General features: G+C 58.5%; 1 protein-coding gene across 1 annotated transcript in view; it reads left to right on the forward strand.

Annotated features, from left to right (window-relative positions):
• Nucleotides 1–21,298, forward strand: part of RPTOR (regulatory associated protein of MTOR complex 1) — a 217,933-nt gene that overhangs the window by 190,951 nt on the left and 5,684 nt on the right. Inside the window, exons 28-31 of the mRNA XM_029056955.2 lie at nt 2,503–2,607; nt 14,534–14,640; nt 18,415–18,542; nt 19,940–20,026. Coding sequence (XP_028912788.1) covers nt 2,503–2,607; nt 14,534–14,640; nt 18,415–18,542; nt 19,940–20,026 — 427 coding nt within the window. The remainder of the gene's footprint in view (nt 1–2,502; nt 2,608–14,533; nt 14,641–18,414; nt 18,543–19,939; nt 20,027–21,298) is intronic.

Genomic DNA, 21,298 nt, shown 5'->3' on the forward strand with positions numbered 1-21,298 from the left:
CAAGCGCTCTGTCCGGCCCCGGAGTTAGATGCGAATCAGCCGGGTCGGACCTGGGGCTGTTTCGCCGGGCAGTCGCCATCGAAGGGGGGGAGACAGGTTTAATGATTGAAGTATCGGTTAAGAGCGTACTCTGTGCTAGACACCTGAGAGAGTCAGATCTCCCCCGAATGGGACCCACGTTCTAAGATGGAGGAGAATAGAAATTGTAACAATAGGAAGAAGAAGAAGAAGAAGAGTGATATTTGTTGAGCGTTTACAGCGTGCAGGACCCAGTGCTGAGCTCTTGGAGAAATACAACAGAGTTGGTAGACACGTTCTCTGTCAACGCGTGGCACGGCCTAGGCGAAAGAGCCGGGCCCCGGAGTCAGAGGACTTGGGATCTAATCCCGGATCTGCCCCTTACCTGCTGAGTGACCTGAGATAAGTCACTTCCCTTCTCTGGGCCTCAGTTCCCTCAGCTGAAAAACGGGGAGTCGGTCCCCGTTCTCCCTTCTACTTAGACTGGGAGCCCCATGTGGGACAGGGACTGTGTCTACCCCAGCATTTAGAACAGTCTCAGCATAGTAAGCACTTAACAAATACCATTTTTAAAAAGGTACTTCCAGCCTACACATTGCAATATCACTATTATTATTATTATCATTATTATTATTATTATTATTTTTCAAGTGTGGCTCGGTGGATAGAGCGCAGGCCTGGGAGTCAGAAGGACCCTGGGTTCTAACCCCGGCCCCGCCACTCGTCTGCTGCCTGGCCTTGGGCAAGTCACTTAACTTCTCTGTGTCTCATTTACCTCGTCTGTAAAATGGGGGCTAAGACTGTGAGTCCCACGTGGGACAGGGACCCGTGTCCAGCCTGATTAGCTTGGCTCTGCCCCAGTGCTTAGAACAGGGCTCGACCGTCGTCGTCGTCGTCATCATCATCATTATTATTCGACTCAAACCACGAAGGCTGATTTCTGGCCCACAGCTCGGGCATCTTCCCTAGACTCTTCCTCTCTGCCAGCATGGAGACGGGCCAGTGTGCCTTGAGCTACCGATGTTCACGAGAGAGTTCAGAGGCCTCATCTCCTCTCCCATCCGCCCTTCGGACCCGGGGAGCGTGATTCCCTCCTCCGCAAGGGACATTTTCACCCTTCCAGTCCGGCTGGTTTCAATCGCTTCTCAAAGACGAGGCTCAAGTGTCGATGTTGGACGTAATTAAGAAATGTGGGAGGGAGTGGGGAGAAGCTCCTTTGAAACGATCTTTCTTGTTCTTTCCCCCCTAAACACGAGAAAGTTTCTGTGGAAGGGAACAGAACAGGGAAAGTGGAGAGGCAAAGCTATTCAGAGTCCAAGATTCGTCAAGGCTTTTCTTTCAGGGCTGGAACATTGTAAGCACGGTACTTCAGTATTAATAAGAAGGAAGGAACAGGCTCGTATCATTCCTAAATGAGTTCAGGGATATGGTCTGAGGCTAGCTGCGAATACTGGGGAGTGAAAAGGAAAATAGTAAGACATCTTCGCGTTCCCCTTTCCCGGGAGGTCGTTACTGGCGAGTCGTGAGCCTTAAGTGGGAGACGGTAGACACCGTGGGGAAAGCGAACGGACTTTTCCTCCTCCTCACTCAGGTACAAGCGGTTTAGTGTTTATGGAGTGCCTACGGCGGGCAGAGCACTGTACCAGGCGCTTGGGAGAGTACAGTGGAGACTCGAACCCCGCCCTCAAGGGCCTGACAATGTACCGTGAGCACAACCCACTTTCGGGTGCTTGGGAGAGTAAGATGGTTCCCAAACTCGAGGAAAATACAGTCTAGTGGGGGCAGATAAAGTAAATCACAGATAGGAGGAAGCAGTGGAGAAGCAGCGTAGCCTGGCGGAGAGAGTCCGGGCCTCGGAATCAGTGGGACCTGGGTTCTGATCCTGGCTCGGCCAATTTTATTCTTTTTTTTTATGGTATCTGTTAAGCACCGTGTGCCGAGTCCTGAGCACTGGGGGTGGTTAGAAGCTAATCCGATTGGACACGGTCCCTGCCCCACGTGGGGCTCACGTTCTTATCCCCGTTTTACAGACGAGGGAACTGAGCGAGGCCCGGGGAAGTGAAGTGCCTCGCCCGAGGTCACACAGCCGACGGGCAGCAGAGCCGGGATTAGAACTTGGGGCTTTTGACTCCCGGACCCGGGATCTCTCCGCTTGGCCGCGCTGCTTCTCTGACCCGGCGCCCCAAAGCCAGCCATCGGGACTTCCCGATTAGCCCGGTGAGGAACTGAGAAGCAACGTGGCCTAGTGGATGGAGCCCGGGCGTGAGAGTCCGAAGGTCCTGGGTTCTAGTCCTGACCCCGTCGCTGTCGTCTGCCGTTGTGACCTCGGGCAAGTCCCTTCACTTCCTCCCTGCTTCACTTCCCTCATCTGTCAAGCGAGAGCGTGAGCCCGCCGTGGGACGGGAATTGTGTCCCACCCGACTAGCTTGGATCTGTCCCGGCCCCTGAACCTCGCTCTCTTTTCCCCCCTTCCCCCTCCGGAAGACGATGGGGCCATCCGGGTGTGGAAGAACTTCGCCGACCTGGAGAAGAACCCGGAGATGGTGACGGCCTGGCAGGGATTGTCCGACATGCTGCCCACGACGCGAGGTGAGCGCCCCCTCTTCCCTCCCTCCGCCGGGCGCCGCCTTCCCAAGGCCGGCGGGGTCCCTCCTCCCCCCATCCCCACCCCGGGGGTCTCCGCCTTCCTCCGTGCCACCCGGCAAGGGTGACGGAGCCCCGGTGGAGGGGGATCATTCGGTCCTTCGATCAGTCGAATTCATGTGAGCGCTCACTGTGTGCAGAGCACTGGACCGAGGGCTCGGGAGAGGACAGTATAGCAGTAAACGGACACATTCCCTGCCCACAACGAGCTGACGGTCTGGAGGGTCGCAGGAGGCGTCGACTTGAACGGGCCTGCGAGCCAGCTTCACCTGGAGGAGGGTGTCGCCCGTTGGTCAGCGCCGGGGCCTGAAGCGAAGCTCCACTGGGCTCGGGTCAGCTCCCCCACCCTGGGAGCCTCTCTCTGGGGAGGAGAGCCGGTTCCCTCGGGGCTGTGACCCCGGAGGGGCAGAGTTCTCGGAGCGGTCGGCGGGCCCGGGCCGGTGGGGCACGACTCGGTTTACCTTCCCGCTTCAGGTCCCTCCCCTCTCTCCCTTGAGCCCCTCTCCCGCCGCACGGCTCGGCCCGGCACCGCGTCTCACCAGCTGGGCACGGATCCCTCTGGCTTCAGCTCACCCGCCGTTGGCAAGTGGGCCCCGGGGACGGTGTCCGACCCTTGGAGGTGGTTAAAAACTGGCTGGGGCCGGTCACTGGGCTAACAGCCGGGGGGAAGGAGTAGCCCAGGAGGCCACCTGGGAGCCGGAAAGTCGTCGGTCGGGCTACAGCCAAGCTAGCCCGGGACCGGGCCCGGTTCTGAGCAAGGGAAGCGGCTCACCCCGGCTCCAGGATACTTCCGGATATTCATTGGGTCATTCGTTCGGATGTATTTACTGAGCGCTTATTGTGCCTAGGGCACTGTACTAAGCTCTTGGGAGAGGACGACCGAAGAATGAACCGACACATTTCCCACAACAGGCTCGTAGTCTAGAGGGAGAAAGAGTCTCCTCTCCTGCCTTTCCCCTGTCCGTAATCTGTTTGAGTGTCCGTCTCCCCCCCCCCAGACCGTGAACTCCCTGTGGGAAGGCATCGCATCTGCCCGCTCCGGTGCCGTGTCCTCTCCTGAGCGTTCAGTACAGTGCTCTGCACACCGTCAGCGCTCAGTAAATACGGTTAGCATCGTGCCAGCCCGCTCTGTCGCAGGGTTTTCTCCAAAGCGTTCAGTACAGTGCTCAGCCCACAGTAAGTGCTCAGTAAATAGAGTTAGCATCGTGCCTACCCACTCTGTCGCAGTGTCTTCGCCCAAGCACTCAGTACAGTGCTCTGCACGCAGTTAAGTGCTCACTAAATACCCTGGATTGGTTGATTAATTGAATAGCGCTGCGTTTTCCTGCCTCCCTCATTCAGTAGCCCGTTTCTTGCCTCCGTGACCGAATTAGAGTCGATCGAGAGTGCTTATCGAGCACCCGTTCTGCGCAGAGCGCTGTACCGGGCGCTTTTTTACGGCACCCATTAAGCGCTTACTACGGATCAGGCGGCGTTCTCAGTTGTGTGACTGTGGGCGAGTCACTTCACTTCTCCGTGCCTCAGTTCCCCCATCCGTAAAATGGGGATGAAGACTGTGAGCCTCACGTGCGCACAGCCTCATCCCCCTGTATAATAATAATAACGTTGGTATCTGTTAAGCACTTACTATGTGCAGGGCACCGTTCTAAGCGCTGGGGGAGATACAGGGTCAGCGGGCCGTCCCACGTGAGGCTCACAGTTAAGCCCCATTTGACAGATGAGGTCACTGAGGCACAGAGAAGTTGTGACCCGCCCGCAGTCACACAGCTGACGAGTGGCAGAGCCGGGATTCGAACTCATGACCTCTGACTCCCAAGCCCGGCCTGTTTCCACTGAGCCACGCTGCCTCCCCGGCGCTTAGAACGGTGCCCTGCACGTAGTAAGCGCTTAACCAATACCACCGTTCATTTTTATTTTATTTTACTGAGGTAGGCACAAGTTAATTAGGTCGGACTCGGTCCCCGCCCTGCGTGGGGCTCATAGTCTAAGTAGGAGGGAGGCAGGTATTTAATCCCCATTTTGCAGTGGAGGAAACTGAGGGCCAGAGAAACAAAGTGACTTGCCCAAGGTCACACAGCAAGCAGTCGGCACCTCTGGGAAAGGAACCCAGGTCCTCCGACTCCCAGGCCCTTGCTCTTTCCAGTAATAATAACAACGTTGGTATGTGGTAAGCGCTTACTATGTGCCGAGCACCGTCCTAAGCGCTGGGGTAGACTCAGGGGAATCGGGTCGTCCCACGTGGGGCTCACGGTCTTCACCCCCATTTTGCAGATGAGGTGGCTGAGGCCCAGAGAAGCGAAGTGACTCGCCCACGGTCACACAGCCGACAAGTGGCAGAGCCGGCATTCGAACTCATGACCTCGGACCCCAAAGCCCAGGCTCTTTCCATAGAGCCACGCTGCCCCCCCCCCCCCCCCCCGGGGGAACCCAGTGGAGACGGTAGCCAGGAGCCCTTGTCTCAAAGGAGCGTACGCTCCTCGCTGTGCAGAGCACTGTACTAAGCACCCGGGAGCGTTAATGGACGTAATCCTTGCCCTTGTGGAGCTGAGTCTACTGTGCGCGGAGCGCTGTACTGAGCGCTTGGGAGAATTCAGTAGAGACAGTATCCACAAGCCCTCCCTTCCAGGAGCACGCGGTCTACTCTGTGCAGAGCACTGTACTCGGCACCCGGGAGAGTAAAGAAGGGTGAATGGACACGGTCCTCGCCCTTATGGAGTTTATAGTCTACCGTGGACAGAGCACTGTACTGAACGCTTGGGAGAGTTCAGTAGTTAGAAGACACCGTCCCTGCCCTCAGGGAGATCCCCCCCCCGGGCTGGCGTTGGCAAAGAGGGGCCGCCTGTGATTTTTCCGGCTGTTTTCCCGTCGGACTCACGGACCCGGGGTTTGAGCGCCGTTGCTACGGCCAGCGTGTGTCGCCCCGTACCCCGGCCAACCCAGGTGGATTCGGGGAGTCACGGGCCGCGGGCCATTTTAAAGAGGAAAAAAAAAAATCCTCCCTCGGTTCCTGGGCGGTTTCTCCGCGGGGGTGACTTGGCTAGACTCCTCTCGCCGGGTTCTCCTCGAAGACGTCCTCATTCTGGAGCCGCTCTGTGTCGAATGATCATTCGGACGCGCCGAAATTGTTGGATTCCCCGACTCCGGTGTCGGCGGGCCGGAGCCTCCGACCCATTCTGGGGCCACGTAGTAATAATAATTACGGTGCTCGTTGAGCGCTTACTGTGTGCCAAGCACTGTACTAGGCGATTGGGGTCGACGCCGTCCCTGTCCCACGTAGGGGTCCGCCCTTTCATTGGGCGGGAGCAGAATCGAATCCCCTTTTATGGACGGGGAAACTGAGGCCCAGGGAAGTGAAGTGGCTTGCCCAGGGTCACCCGGCAGACACGGGGTGGAGCTGGGATTAGAACCCAGGTCCTCCAACTCCCAGGCTCTTTCCACCGGGATCCGCTCTCTCCACAGACGTTGGGCACCGGTCAGTCTGTCCGTCGGTCATATTGATCGCGCGCCCGCGGCGTTCGGAGCACTGTACTGAACGTTTGGAAGAAGGCAACGGAACCGAGACTCGCACTCCCTGCCCGCAAGGAGCTTTCGGGCTGCTGGCCAACTTACTCGCTGTACCCGATCTCGCCGCCACCCCCTGCCCACGTCTGCCCTGTGGCCCCCTCCCTCCCCCTCCGTCCGCGGCCCCACCTCCCGAGCTCTATTAAAATCCCATCTGTTTCCACGAGGCTTCCCCCCGACTAAGCCCCCCCTTCCCCCTCCCTTTAGCCCCTCGGGCACCCCGTTGGTGTTTTCCGTCGTTGCTGTAGATTCCAGAAAAGAGAAACGAGGTACTTTATGCCCCCCGCCCACCTCTGTCAGCGGGCCCGTGGGGACCCCGCCGCTGTCAGTAGGCCTTCGGGGATCCCCCCCGTCCGTCAGCCGGCCCGTGGGGACCCCGTCTCTGTCGGCGGGCCCGTGGGGGCCCCCGTCTCTGTCGGCGAGCTTGTGAGGACCCCGCCTCTGTCAGCAGGCCCGTAGGGACCCCTCCGCGGGCGGCAGGCCCGTGGCCACCCCGCTGCCTTCGGCGGGCCCGCGGGGACCCCCTCGCGTCGACGGACCTGTGGGGACCCCGTCTCGGTCGGCGGGCCCGCGGTCCCCCCACCCCGTCGGCGGGACGGTGGCGACTCCGCCCCCGTCGGCGCCCACCCCACCTCTGACGGGCGGGGCATCCGGGGGTTTCCAACTCCCGCCGAGACCTCAGGAGACGCGACGCTCCCCTCCGACGGGCCCGGCCCGGCCCTTTCTCCTGCTTCGGGCCGGTTTCCCGAGGACCGTCCCCACGTCCGGCGGAAACGTCCCCACGGAGATTTGGCTCCGCCGAGCGTCGGCCGGCGAGGCTTAGGCCGGCGAGCGCCCCGCGCCGCTTCCTCCCCGGGGCCCGCGCGGCCTCTCGTGATGGACGGTTTCGTTGCGTCGTTCCCCCCACGTCCAACGGGATGAAACCCCCCTCCCCCGTGGGAGTCAGACCACCCGGACCCAAATGACCAGGGGAAGCCCCAGTGAGAAAGAAACATGCCAACCCACCCGGCGGGATAAGCCGGAGAGCACAGTAATTAGGTTTCTCCCATTCATCGAGCCTTCGGGGTCTCCGGCCCATCGAAACCGCTCCCTTTCCCTGTGGGGGCCTGATACTCTCGTTTCCTTTTCCTCTCTTTTTTTTTTTTTGGTTGCTTTTTCTGATCTTTTTTTTTTTTTTCCTTTTCGTTTCAGTTTTAATTTAACTTTCATTTATTTTGCTTTGGCTGACCGATTGACCCTTAGCATCAATCCCATAATCCCTGTCTCCTCACAGGTCTGGCCCGAAAGGTCTCAATCTATCTTGACCGAAGTAAGCAGGGAGGTGAGTGCTTTCTTTCCTCTTCCTACACCATCCAGCCGTCTGGGGGAGGCCAGAAGACCGGCCTTTTCTGCATTTATTCTATTTTATTTTATTTTCAGTCCTTCGCTCATCTGCGGCGTTCTTTCGGTTTGGCGGGGGTGGGCGGCACGGTGGAGCGTTCTGCTTCTTTTTCCCCCCTCCCCTTCCTCACCTGCGTCATGGGGCGGCAGATCTGGGTGGCCCGCTCTTGGCTCTGACTGGTCCGAGCGAACGAGAGCATCGAAACAAGCCCCTGCCCATCGTTGGGGTTTATTAAACGTCTTCCACGGGCGGAGCACCGGACTAGGCGCTTGGCAGGGTAGAGTGCAAAAGAGGATTGAGAAGCGGCGGGGCCTACTGGGAAGAGGCTGGCCCTGGGAGTCCCAAGGTCCAGGGTTCTCATCCCTGAAGCAGCGCGGCTCAGTGGAAGGAGCCCGGGCCTCGGAGTCAGAGGTCATGGGTTCGACTCCCGGCTCTGCCGCTCGTCAGCTGGGCGACCGTGGGCGAGTCACTTCGCTTCTCTGGGCCTCGGTGACCTCATCTGGAAAATGGGGATTAACCGGGAGCCTCACGTGGGACCACCCGATGACCCTGTGTCTCCCCCGGCGCTTAGAACGGTGCTCTGCACAGAGTAAGCGCTTAACAGATACCAACGTTATTATCCCAGTTCCCCTTCCCTGTCTGCCGGGTGACCCTGGGCAAGTCACTTCGCTTCTCAGTTCCTCAGTGCCCTCGTCTCTAAAATGGGGATCGAGACTGTGAGCCCCGTGTGGGACGTGGGCTGGGTCCAACCAGATTAGCTGGTATCCACCCCGGCGTTTAGTACAGTGCCCGGCACATAGGGAGCGCTTAATAAATACCTTTTTTTAAAAAAAAAAAAAGGTATGGTTAATCCGTGCTCCGAAATTATCCTCAAAGTATTCAGGAGAGACCCGTGGTTGGCACCGGAGAACTGAAAGCTCGTTTCGGTCAGGGAACGCGTCTGTCAACTGTGGAATCGTCCTCTCCCAAACGCTTAGCGCAGTGTGCTCTGCACAGAGCCAGGGCTCAATAAATACAGTCGATGGATTGAGAGAGCAGCGACTCAGAAGGCGGTTATCCGAGAAAGAATCCTGTTTTCGCCCCGTGACTTTTCCCCTTCGCTGCATGCAGAGCCGGTAGCCTTTGGAAGCCGCCTGGCTTCCCCCATCTTGCGAGTCAGTTCTCCTCCCCGGCCCCGGAGGACAAGGGAAAACAATCCAGGCCCCAAACGCCTGAGCGGGTAGTCACTCCGGCCTCCACTTAAGCCAAGGGTCCGGATTCCGATCCTCCCTGGTAAAGAGCGCCGGTTAACAAGTCACGACTCCAGTGGGGTTTTGCGTGCCGAATCCCAATTGCCGTTCAAACGGGCCCACCTGGATTCTTCTCCGTCGGCCTCTGACTCGAAGATCCACAGGCCGTGAGGATTCCCAATTTGGGGCCGGGCAGGGCTTACCCAAGCAGATTAAGCACGACCAAGAGATTCTTGAAGAACGAACCTCCGTTAGGCGGATTGAATTCAGACCGGCTGGGAGAACTCTCTGGGCCTTGCCAGCTTTCTCTGGGGGTTGGCGTTTCTTGAGCCCCCCCCCCCCCCCCCCCCCTTGGGGGAAGTGCACCGAGCCGCGGACCATGGTGGAAAGAGCCCGGGCCTGGGAGCCCGAAGGACCCGGTTTCTAATCCCGGCTCCGCCACTTGTCTGCCGCGAGACCGTGGGCAAGTCGCTTCGCTTCTCCGGGCCTCGGTTACCTCGTCACTAAAATGAAAGACTGGCTTGTACCTACCCCGGCGCTCAGTATAGTGCCTGGCGCGCGTGGTGCTTAACAGTGACCATTGTTTAAAACGATTCTTTTCCAGGGAGGCCTAGATAAGCACTGGGATAATAGGTGGTAGATATCTCTATGCCCGTAGCGTTCTTTCCCAAGCGCTTAGTACGGGGTTCTGCACACAGTAAGCACTCGGTAAATACGAGTGGATTGAATTAATACCCGTCTGCCATTAGAGCGGCTGCTCAGCAGATGCCGTTATCAATCAGTGGTATTTATTAAGCGCTTACCGGGGCCAGGGTAGTCTACTAAGCTTGGGAGAGGGTAGTAGGCACGTTCCCTATCCGAAACAAGAGGGACCTGGGTCCTCATCCCCGCCCTGTGTGGTTGAGTGACCTCATCGGTAAAATAAGACCGTGAACCCCGTGTGTGACATGGACTGTGTCCAACCTGATTAGCTTGTATCTCTCTACCATTGCGCCTGATTCGGTGCCTGGCACATAGTAAGCGCCTAACAAAAGCCGTAAAGAGAAAAGCGTACGATCCGTTACCACCAGCTATTAATACTGATGGTCTAATCCTGGTGACGTCGGGCAAGTCTCTTCCCTTCTCTGGACCTCAGTTTCCTCGACTGTAAAATGGGGGAACCCGCTTAGACCGCGAGCCCCGTGCGGGATGGGGCGTGTCCCCCACCTAAGTCACTTGTATCCACCCCAGCGCTTAGAACAGTGTTTGACACATAGTAAGCGCTTAACGAATGCCCCCAAAAAGAGAGAGAGAGCACATCTCTCCTTCGTAAGTCTTCTTGGCCAACCGGTGCCAAGCGGGGCGCCGCCGCCTCCGACGACATCTCGCAAATCAAAGCCGAGACGCCCGCCGTCGTCCAGCGGGGAGGGGGCGGGTCGGTCGGTCGGCAGTCAGGCGGCCCACTCCGGGCCGCTCTCCCGTCACCCGCCGAGACCCCCGGTCGGCATCCCCGTGCCTGCCCGAAGAAGTAGAGATGCAGAAAGCCGCCCTTACAGTGCAGCGGCTTGGGTGTCTGAGAGCATCACCCCGGGGCTTCCCGCGAAGGCTTCCCACGACTCAGCCCTCCTCTCCTCTGGGCGGAACAGCCCAACGCGGCGTCCCGGGCTGGAGGTTAATGCCCCCTCCAGACTTCAGGCCAATCGTTTCCCTCGATCGGCGGAGGCGGTGGAGGGCGACGGGGGGGGGGGGGGGGGCCTCGGTCGCTCGGGGAGGGGATGAACTCTCGTCCTTCTTCAAAATAATCCTCTCCGCGGTTCCCAGGCCCCGGCCTGGTTCCTCGTCTCCGCCGAGGCGATATTAAAAGGACCGGGGCCGTCAGAACTGGCAGGTGGAAAATTTAAGTGGCCCTAAAACTCTCACTTTTCCCCAGCAGGCGGGGAGTTAGTGACAGCACTTGAGAGAGAAAATGAAGTGTATTGATGACCGTGTGGATTTAATTCCAGGGGAAAAAAAAAAAAAAACCCACCAGCCCCGATCTCGGGAATCGACGTCGCCCGCAAAGCTAGGCGGGCGTGGGCGGCCGACGTGGAAATCTCGGGAACGGCGGGCTGAGGCCGGGCGCTTCCGCCGCCCTCGCCCCCCTCGTTGGGTCTGGGTGGCGGGGCCCGCGGCCCTTCCGCTCTCCTGTCCGGCCGGAGGGGTCCACGTCTCGCGCCCGTCAGAGAACGGGATCCCCGGGGACCCCCCCTCCCCACCGCTTGCCTTACTGGATAGACCCCGGGCCTGGGAGTCAGACCTGGCTTTCTCATCCCAGTTACGCCGCACGTCTGTCGGGCGACCTTGGACAAGTCAGGTCCCTTCTCTGGGGCTCGGTTCCCTCATCTGTAAAATGGGGGGGTGAAGAGTGTGAGCCCCACGTGGGACAGTACTCTGCCCAACCCCGTTAGCTTGGATCTGCCCCAGGGCTTAGTGGCAGAGCCGGGATGAGAACCCAGGTCGTCCGACTCCCGGGCCGGCGATTTGTCCACGAGTGCTTATCGCGTGCCGAGCCCTGGGGTGGGCGCCTGGGAGAGCGCAAGGCAACGGAGTCGGTAGCCTCGATCCCCGCCCGCCCTCTGAGATGAGAGGGTGGGCAGGCGAGAATTGGAAGATATAAGTGATTTTGCTTTCACACGTTCAGACCGTTTTGAGGAAGAGGTTCCCCCAGCGAGAGAAGGAGCGTAACCCTGTGGGAAGGGGAAGCTGCTGGGAATCGGGAGCCCCGGGTTCTAATCCCAGCTCGGCCAGTCGCTTCACCACTCTGTCCCTCAGTTTCCCCGTATGTAAAGTGGGGATTAGACAGCTTTACTCCCTCCCCCTTAGGCCCATGTGGGACAGGGACTCTGTCTGATCCCAGCCCCGCCTCTTGTCTGCTGTTTGACCTTGGGCGGGTCACTTCAAGAAGCAGCGTGGCTCAGTGGGAAGAGCCTGGGCTTCGGAGTCAGAGGTCATGAGTTCGACTCCCGGCTCTGCCCGCTCGTCAGCTGTGCGACTCTGGGCGAGTCACTTCACTTCTCTGGGCCTCAGTGACCTCATCTGTAAAATGGGGATTAACCGGGAGCCTCACGAGGGAGCACCTGATGACCCCGTATCTCCCCCGGCGCTTAGAACAGCGCTCTGCACATAGTAAGCGCTTAACAAATACCAACGTCGTTATTATGGGGTGAGGCTCGAGACTGTGAGCCCCGCGTGGGACGGGGACGGGGTCCAACCCCATTTGCTTGTATCCACCCCGACGCTTAGTACGGGGCCTGGCACGCAGTAAGTGCTTAACGGATACGGTTGTTGTTATGACATCTCAGTGCTCGGCACGGTGCTCGGTTGTATAATAAGCACGTACGTGCCCCCGTTACCTTTATCATTTACCGAGGGGCGCCTGGATATCAGACACTTGGGGATGAGGCCGAAGCGGAAGAAGGAAGTCTTACAACCCAGTGGGAGAGGCAGAGGTTGAGGAGGGCGTAGATTCGTGAAGCAGTGGTGGAAAAGTCAATCAATTTGAAAGGCCAGATTGACCGTAGGAGGTAAATGAGAGAAAAACTTCAAAGAGGAATCCAAGTTGGCAAGCCCGGCAGGGGCGTCAGCAGCGTCGGGGAAAGCGAGAAACGGCGTGGCCTAGCGGATAAAGCCACGGGGGCCCGGGGGCCAGAGGACCTGGGTTCTAATCACCCGCTGGGCGACCGTGAGCGAGTAACTTCAATTCTCTGGGCTTGGGCGCTCATCTCCACAGAGGGGATTAAGGCTGCGAGCCCGTGTCGGTCAGGGACTGTATCCGACCTCACCATCTTCTGTCCATCCCAGTGCTTACTACGGTGCTTGGCACAGGGTAAGCGCCTAATAAATACGACAGTAGAGTTAGTATTGTTTTTCTCACCCCTCCTGTCGCCTGCCCTCCCGTCCCCATTTGAAGCGCATTCCCCTTGGGGGCCCCCACCTCTCTCACCCCGGGGGCCTCTCAGCGTGGCAGTCTGTGGTATATGTCGAGCGCTTACCGTGTGCAGAGCGCTGTACTGAGCGCTTTGGAGAGCACAGCGTAACCGAGGGAGACCTAGCCTGCGTCTCCGATCGGAGAATGGGTCAATAACAGAGGCCTGAATTTCATGCTTGGGAGAGTCCATCAGAGTTAGTAGACTTGATCCGTGCCCTCGGAGAGCTGACGGTCTCCTATGGGCAGAGCGCTGTACTGAACGCTTGGGAGAGGCCGAGGGAGTCGGCGGACACGCTCCCGGTCTCAAATCGTATCTCAGTCTTGAGCGGATCGGAATCAAGGGTCGGGACGGTGATACTTCTCTGTGGGAGAAGGAAAACCCCGGGAGAATCAGTCGGTGGAATTTACTGAGCCCTCACTGTGTGTAGCGCACTGTACCGAGTGCCCGAGAGAGGACAGTACGGGAGTAAAGGAAGATGGGTCGCCGGTTTCCTGACACGCAGTCCTGTGCTCCACAGGCAAGATTAAGTCTCTCCGGAAATGTCGCAAACATGGGGGCGTCAGACAGCCTCCCTGCCCCGAGAGCCGTAGTTAATTGGCGGTCTGACTCTCGCTTCAGAGCGGACCGTTTAAGCTCCTTCTCGGCCACCTCAAAGCCCGGGGTGAAACGGTCCCGGTCAAATTAAACCCGGGGAAAACCTCCTCGGTCTCATTCACTCCGCCAGCGGCGGAAACGCGAAAGCCCACCCTCTGCCGTCCCAGGTGAACGGGCGAGATGATTTAACCGTGGCTTGGAACACGGTCGCGGCCCGGCCTCGTGGACGGAGCCCGGGAGTCGGAGGACCTGGGTCCCGATCCACTTGTCCGCTGGGTGAACTCGGGCGGGTCGCTTCGTTTCTCTGGGCCTCGGTTCCCTCACCTGGAACATGGGGATTGGGACTGTGAGCCCTACGGTGCGCTGTGTCCGCCCCGATCATCTCGTATCCGCCCCAGTGCTTAGAACGGTGCCCGGCACCTAGTGAGCGCTTAATAAATACCACAGTTATCATTATTATTATTATTCTCTGGGCCTCAGTTCCCTCCTCTGGAAAATGAGAACCGTAAGGGACTGTGCCCAACCTTGTATCGCCCCCCACGCTCGGTACGGTTGCCTGGCACATAGGAAGCGCTTAATAAATACCATTACCAAAATAGTCAAGCTGGTAATTATCCCACCCATCCGGGCTGCTGTCAGACCCGAACCGCCCAGGACGTGGCCTCTCGGAAGAGCCATTTTAGCCCATTCCGGGAACGGGAGCGGGTGGGTTTCTCCTGAGCCTGCCTGGCATTCATTCGTTCATTCAATCCTATCTATTAAGCGCCTGCCGTTTGCAGGGCACTGTTCTAAGCGCTTGGGAGAGGACGATACAACAGTCAAGAATGACAGTCCCTGCCCGCAACCAGCTCACAGTCTAGAGGCAGCGGAGAGACGGGCGTCAATCAGGGCAAGTAAATAAAATTACAGATACACACCCGGCTGCCGCCCCTGACCCCGGGAAGGCCCGCCGTTACTGAGTGCTTACTATGTGCAGAGTACCGTACTAAGCGCCAAGGTGTAGAGGCACCTGACGGGATAGCCCAGCCGGCCTCAGCGGCTCGCTGTGGGCTCAGAACCCGGCAAGCGCTCAATACAGTCCACTGATTGACTGACTGTTCGGGCCGCGCTCTCGCCTGATCCCAGAAGATCACACGTGCCCCGTGTCTGTTTCTTTGTAGGAGCCGGGATGGTGGTGGACTGGGAACAGGAGACCGGGCTCCTCATGACCTCGGGAGACGTTCGGATCATCCGCATCTGGGACACGGATCGGGAGATGAAAGTGCAGGTAAAAGGTCCCGCCCCCTTCTCCCCTAAGAGCCCCTGGGGCAGGTCGGCCCTGGGGTAGAGTCGATCACAGGGGGCTGGACCTGCTTACTAGTAACCATAGTAACGGCATAGCCTGGTGGCTAGAGCCCGGGCCTACGAGTCAGAAGGTCATGGGTTTTAATCCCACCTCCGCCACCCGTCTGCTTTCCGACCTTAGGCAGGTCGCTTCACTTCTCTGGGCCTCAGTGACCTCGTCTGGAAAATGGGGATTGAGACTCCCTCTAGACTGTAAACTCGTCGCGGCAGGGAATGTGTATTTATGTGTATGTGTGTTTATTTTATTTTATTTATTTATTTATTTTGTGTGTGTGCATTTATTGTCGTATTATTATTATTATGGTATTTGTTAAGCGCTTACTTACTATGTGCCAAGCACTGTTCTAAGCACGGGGGTAGATACAGGGTCATCAGGTTGTCCCTCGTGGGGCTCACAGTCTTAATCGCCATTTTATAGATGAGGTAACTGAGGCGCAGACTAGTAAAGTGGCTTGCCCAAGGCCACACAGCAGACAAAAGGCAGAGCAGAGATTAGAACCCACTTCCTCTGACTCCTAAGCCCGTGCTGTTTCCACTGAGCCACGCCACGTCTCTGTTGTGCTCTCCCGAGCGCTTAGCCCAGCGCTCTGCACGCAGTAAACACTCAGTAAATACGACTGAGGGAATGAACGGCTGCCCAACGACCGGGTTGGATCCCCGTCTCCACCCTGCACCGGCCCCGATCTAAGAGGGGACAGGTTTTTCATCCCCATTTTCTAGAGGAGGAGACTGAGGCCTGAGGAGAGGGTCGGTCCTAAGCGCTTGGGAGAGGACAGCGGAGTTGGACGACTCAACCCTTGCCAACAAGGGGCTGAGGGTCTGCAGGGGACAAGAAACAACAGAATAAATTAGGGTTTGGGGAAATTTAAAAGCAAAACAACCCTCTTTGTGTCATTTTCATTGTAGAGTCTCAAAACTCCAAATAGGGGCGGAGTCATTTGGGGGTAAAACACCAATTATTTCAGCAAGGGTGCAGAGAGAGACAAGAAAGAAGCCCTGACGCTCAGGGGAGAAGAAGAATTCTAGACGCCGAAGCCTTTAGAAATTAATTACCTCTGGATGAACATTAATTACCACACTTTGACCCTGCAATGCAGCATAATTAAGCCTAAGCTAATCTTAATTATTTTCAAATATTATTCTATCTGTGTAAATTAGAGAACATCAGAAATCAGTAGGGTGAAAATATTTTAAATTAGAATGATGAATGATTTGACTGTGGGCTCCCTCAAGTTTTTTGTGGTTTTTTTTCCCATTTTAATGAAAAGAGGGAGAGGATCCATCGGGGTGTGCTAAAGTCACCCTGGAAAAGCTGCGTGCGGAAGGACGTCTTGGAAACGGAATAAATGCACGTCTCTGAGCAGCAGGGTCTAACTCGACTTTGCTTCTGGTGACAGATTGGATGTTGGAATGGCGTGCAAAAGCCGGTTTGGGAAAAACCGGGAGAGGAAGCGTTGCCTGACGGATAGAGCCCGGACCCGGGAGTCAGAAGGACCTGGGGTCCGGCCCCGGCTCCGCCAATTGTCCGCCCTGTGCCCTTGGGCAAGTCGTTTCACTACTCTAGGCCTCGGTTGCCCGCATCTGTAAAATGGGGATTAATATGGGACAGGGACTGTGTCCAGCCCGATGAGCCTCTATCTACTCCAGGGCTTAGAACAGTGCTTGACGCATAGTAAACGCTTAACAAGCACCATTATTATTCATAGTCGTAGTAGCGTTGGTGGTAATAGCAGTAGTCAGGCCTCAGTCTAGAGGGGGAGACGGATATCAGTCGTATTTATTGACGGAGCGCTTACTGCGTGCAGAGCGTCGTACTAAGCACTCGGCGAGGCCAGGACAGCAGAATGAGCAGACTGGTTCCCCGCCCCCAACTAGCTGACCGTCTTAGAGGGGAAGAGCTCCCCGCCCAAGCCCCCAAAAGGCCTCTCGGGCAGCCAGTAACTCCTTTCCCGGGGACTCTGTGGAGCGGGGCCGATTCTGTCGGCCCGTTCGGACCCCAGAGGACGTTACCGTTTCCTGCGCCACCTCCTTTCCGCGGCCCCTCCGTCCCGGGGTCCGTCTGTCCTGCGGCCTGTCCGTCCCGGAGTCCGTCTGTCCTGCGACTTGTCCGTCCCGGGACCCGTCTCCCCGCCGCCCGGGGTCCGCCTGTCCCGCGGCTCTTGTGTCACGGAGCCCTCTGAAGCTGAAATTCTGCATTTTCCAGTCCGGGCAGCGTTCCTGCATTTAATGGGCCCGCTGCCGGCGAGCCCGTTCTCGGGCAGAGACGGGGGGACGGGGAGGGGGGCGCCGAGGGCATCGGCTCTCCCACAGCCCCCATTCTGGCTCCGGCTTTTTCCGCCAGGCGTTTATCGCCCTCCCGGGGCCGCGGGCCCCTCCTCCCCCCCCCCGCCCCCCCCGCCCCGCCCGTTCTTTACGGCTACCAGGAGAAGGAGAGGAGTTGATGGGAGAGAGAAGGCAGCCCCTCCAGGACGCTTTTCTGAACTAATTAGGAGTTTTACGAGGGAGATAACGAGGGCTCCGTCTCCCTGAAATGTGCTTTGCCTTAGATTTTTGCAGAGGGGCGGTGGGTTTGGTAAGTTGAATTGGCAGCGGCGGATGCCGATGTCTCTTGGAGGGGGGCAGGTGGGCGGGAGGGGGTGCCAGGGGACCGTATTTTATGGTTCTTGTTCTCCAGGTTGGTGGAGCCCCCGGGGGCAATCCACCCCTTCCTCTCCATCCCATCCGCTAACACGTTAATGCAGGCATTTATCCTCTCCCGCCTCGATTACTCCGTCGACCTCCGTGCTGACCGCCCTGCCTCCTGTCTCTCCTCGCTCCAGTCCGTACTCCGCTCCTTCAAAAATGTTCAGACCGCGTTTCCACCCTCAAGAAATTCTAGTGGTTGCCCATCCGCCTCTGCGTCAAACGAAAGCTCCTCGCCGTTGGGTTTAAAGCCTTCAATTCCCTCGCCCCCTCCTGCCTAACCTCACTTCTCTCCCACTCCAACCCAGCCCTCGCGGTTGGTTCCTCTGATGCCGACCTTCTCGCTGTTCCTCCGTCTCGCTGCCGACCTCTCGCGCCCTCATCCCGCCTCTGGCCCGGAACGCCCTCCCTCCTCGTGTCCGACAGATGATCGCTCTCCCCCCCGCTCCAAAGCCTTATTGAAGGCCCATCTCCTCCAAGAAGCCTTCCTTCCCTGACTAAACCCTCCTTTCCCCCTCCGTTCTGCGCCACCCCGACTTGCTCCCTTCCTTCATCCTCTCTCCCAGTCCCACCCACATATGTATATATCTGTCATTTATTTACTTATTTATTCGGTTATTTATGTACATTAATGTCTCCCTCTAGACGGTGAGCTCGCTGTGGGCAGGGAATGAGTCTGTTCGTTGTTGTGTCGTCCTCTCCCAAGTGCCCAGTACAGTGTTCTGCACACAGTAAGCGCTCAATAAATACGATTGATTGAATGAATGAAGCGCTCAGATGCCACTGATTGATGGAGGCGTTTACGGCCCACCGCGGGCTGAGCACACGGGAGATTCCAGTGGAGCTAGTGGACGCGATTCCTCTCCTCGGGGGACTTCCGATGCAGAGCACTGTGCTAAGCACTTGAGAGAGATCCACGGGAGACCCGTTCCACCCCCCCCCCCCCCCGCCGCCTTCGGGGAGCTTGCGATCTAGCGGGCCGCCCCGTCTTTGCCTCCCCTCCCCCCCACCGCAGGACATCCCCACGGGAGCTGACAGCTGCGTGACCAGCCTGTCCTGTGACTCTCACCGCTCGCTCATCGTGGCCGGGCTGGGTGACGGCTCCATCAGAGTCTACGACCGGAGGATGGCTCTCAGCGAATGGTAACGTAGCCTCTGGCCCGGAACGCCCTCCCTCCTCAAATCCCACAGACAGAGGCTTATTTGAAGGCCCATCTCCCCCAAGGGGCCTTCCCTGACTAAGCCCCACTTTTCCTCATCTCCCACTCCCTTCTGGGTCACCCGGACTTGCTCCCTTTGCCACCGGCCCCGCACCACTTATGTCCATATCTGTCATTTTATTTATTCGTATCCATGTCCGTCTCCCCCCTTCTAGACCGTGAGCTCGTTGTGGACAGGGACTGTCACTCTTTATTATGTTGTACTTTTACGAGTGGAAAGAGCCCGGGCTTGGGAGTCAGAGGTCGTGGAGTCTCATCTCAGCTCCGCCACTCGTCAGCTAGGTGACTTTGGTCAAGTCACTTGACTTCTCGGGGCCTCAGTTATCTCATCCGTAAAATGGGGATTAAGACCGTGAGCCCCACGTGGGACAACCCGATCGCCTCGTATCTCCCCCAGCGCTTAGAACAGTGCTACCAACTTTATTATTATTATGATTCTCCACGCTGTAAGCACTTAATAAATGCATACATTTGAATGAATAAACGAACACGGGGGCCCTGGTGGTGGTGGCCGGGGGGGGGTGGTGGGGGGGACGGGACGGGACGGTCTCTGACGTGGGTACCGAGGCCCCGTCACTTCTGGACCCACAGTTTTGACGTTTGTCGCCGCCACGGCCCACCACCCGCCCACGAGCAGGACCCCTAGCACGGCTCTCCCAGCCCAGGCCCTCCCCCGGGATTTTCCCGAGGACTCCGCTCAGGAATGCCGAACTACCGGCCACGAGGGTCACCCGGGCAGCGGGCCAGCCCCCTTACCTTGGCCCGGGCTTTAACGGAGGCCGGAAGGTTTCCGGACTCCATTTTGAGGGCCGCCTCTATCATTTTCGTATGGGATTTATGGCGGGCACTCTGCTGAGCTCTGGGGCAGCACACGCTACTCGGGTTGGACGCCACCTATCTGCTGGGTGACCTTGGACAAGTCATTTCCCTTCTGGGCTTCAGTTTCCTCATCTGGAAAATGGGGGTCCACTATTACTCCTGCCTCTTTCGACTGTGAGCCCGAAGTGGGACCGAGAAAGCGTCCAGCCTGATCGGCTTGTATACGGAAGCTCCTGGTTCACACGCTCATTCATCGAGTCGTATTTACTGAGCGCTCACCGCATGTAGAGCACCGACCTAAGCGCTTGGGAGAGTCCAAGAGAATGAAAAATCGAGGGAGGTGGGGGGGGGTGGGGAACAGGGAAGAAACATTCCCAGCCCCCAGTGAGGTTACAGGGATTGCACCCCGGGCTTCCGCTTTTACCTTCCCGGCTCGGGCGCCGTCCGTCCCTCGACGGCCCCCTCCCCGCGGCCCCTCACTCGGTCTTCCCGTTCCTGCAGCCGGGTGATGACTTACCGAGAGCACACGGCCTGGGTGGTGAAAGCCTACCTGCAGAAGCAGCCGGAAGGGCACATCATGAGCGTCAGGTGAGGCCCTCCCTTCCTCCCCATCTCCCTCGCGGAGCCTCCCTTCCTCCCGCCGCAAGTTGGGAGGCCTGCGAATCTTTGGGCCTCATCTAGCCATTTTGGGGCGGCGGTTCAGCGCCGCTCCGAAGGGAGTCCGGGGAGGGAGGGCTCCCAGTGGGAATCAGCTGGGTGGGCGCCGGGGGAGGCGGGGGCGGAGACCGGGAGAGACGCGGAGGCCGGAGATGGGGGAAGGTGGAGGCGGGGATGGAGGGCGGAGGCCAGAGGAGGCTGAGGGATGCGGGGGAGAGGGAGCAGAGAGAAGATGACACCGTGGGGTGAGGATGGGGGAAGATCGGGGACGGGGGGTTGGGGAAAGGTCGGGGAGCCAGGGACCAGAGAGGAGACTGAGGCGTGAAGGCGGGGGCCGGAGGAGAGGGGGCAGGAACTGGACGGGACCGAGGGCCGGGGGCGGGGACCCGGGGGGACCGAGGGACAGGGGAAGATGGAGAATGGCGGGGCCTAGTGGATAGAGCACAGGCCTGGGAGTCAGAAGCTCCTGAGTTCTAATCCCAGCTCCACCACCTGTCCACTGCGTGACCTCGGGCAAGTGGCTTCACTTCCCTGGGCCCCACTCAACCTCATCTGTAAAATGGGGGTTGAGACCGTGAGGCCCACGTGGGCCGGGGACTGTGACCGACTCGATTGGCTTGTATCCACCCCCGCTCTTAGTACAGAGCCCGGCACGTAGTCAGCGGGTGACAGGTACCACGGTTATTACTATTATTATTAATGGGAACTCGGGGGTGGGGCGCCGGGGAGGCGGGGGACAAGAAGTTGGGGGTGAGGATCAGGGAAGAAGAGGGTGCGGGAACCCGGGGAGACGGGGGCGGAAAGACCGTCTCGGGGGGACGGCAGGAGGCTGGGCAGACAGGGGCGGGAGGGCGAGGCAGAACGCGTCCCCCTCCCCCGGCGTTTCCGCCTCCTCCCCGCTGTCCGCCTCGGAGGGACGAGGCAGGCAGCCTGGAAGGAGGAGAGAGGGGAAGCTGACATCTGTCGGACACATTACTAAGCAGGATCACTTCGCCGCCTAACAGTCTTCTGCCCGTAAATCCTTTCCTGCCTCTCGGTAAACACCCGTGCCGAGCGGCGGATATTTATTTGCCCGTTAAAGGGACAGCGGAATGTAACTAGCTGTCACCCTGCTGGCATCTCCTCCACCCAGACGCTCCCGTCCCCGGCTCAGCCCGAAAACCGGCCGTCGCTCTTTTCGACGGGAAGGGAGAGAGCGCGGCC

Source organism: Ornithorhynchus anatinus, unplaced genomic scaffold (genome assembly GCF_004115215.2).
Source record: "Ornithorhynchus anatinus isolate Pmale09 unplaced genomic scaffold, mOrnAna1.pri.v4 scaffold_264_arrow_ctg1, whole genome shotgun sequence".
Taxonomy (NCBI): domain Eukaryota; kingdom Metazoa; phylum Chordata; class Mammalia; order Monotremata; family Ornithorhynchidae; genus Ornithorhynchus; species Ornithorhynchus anatinus.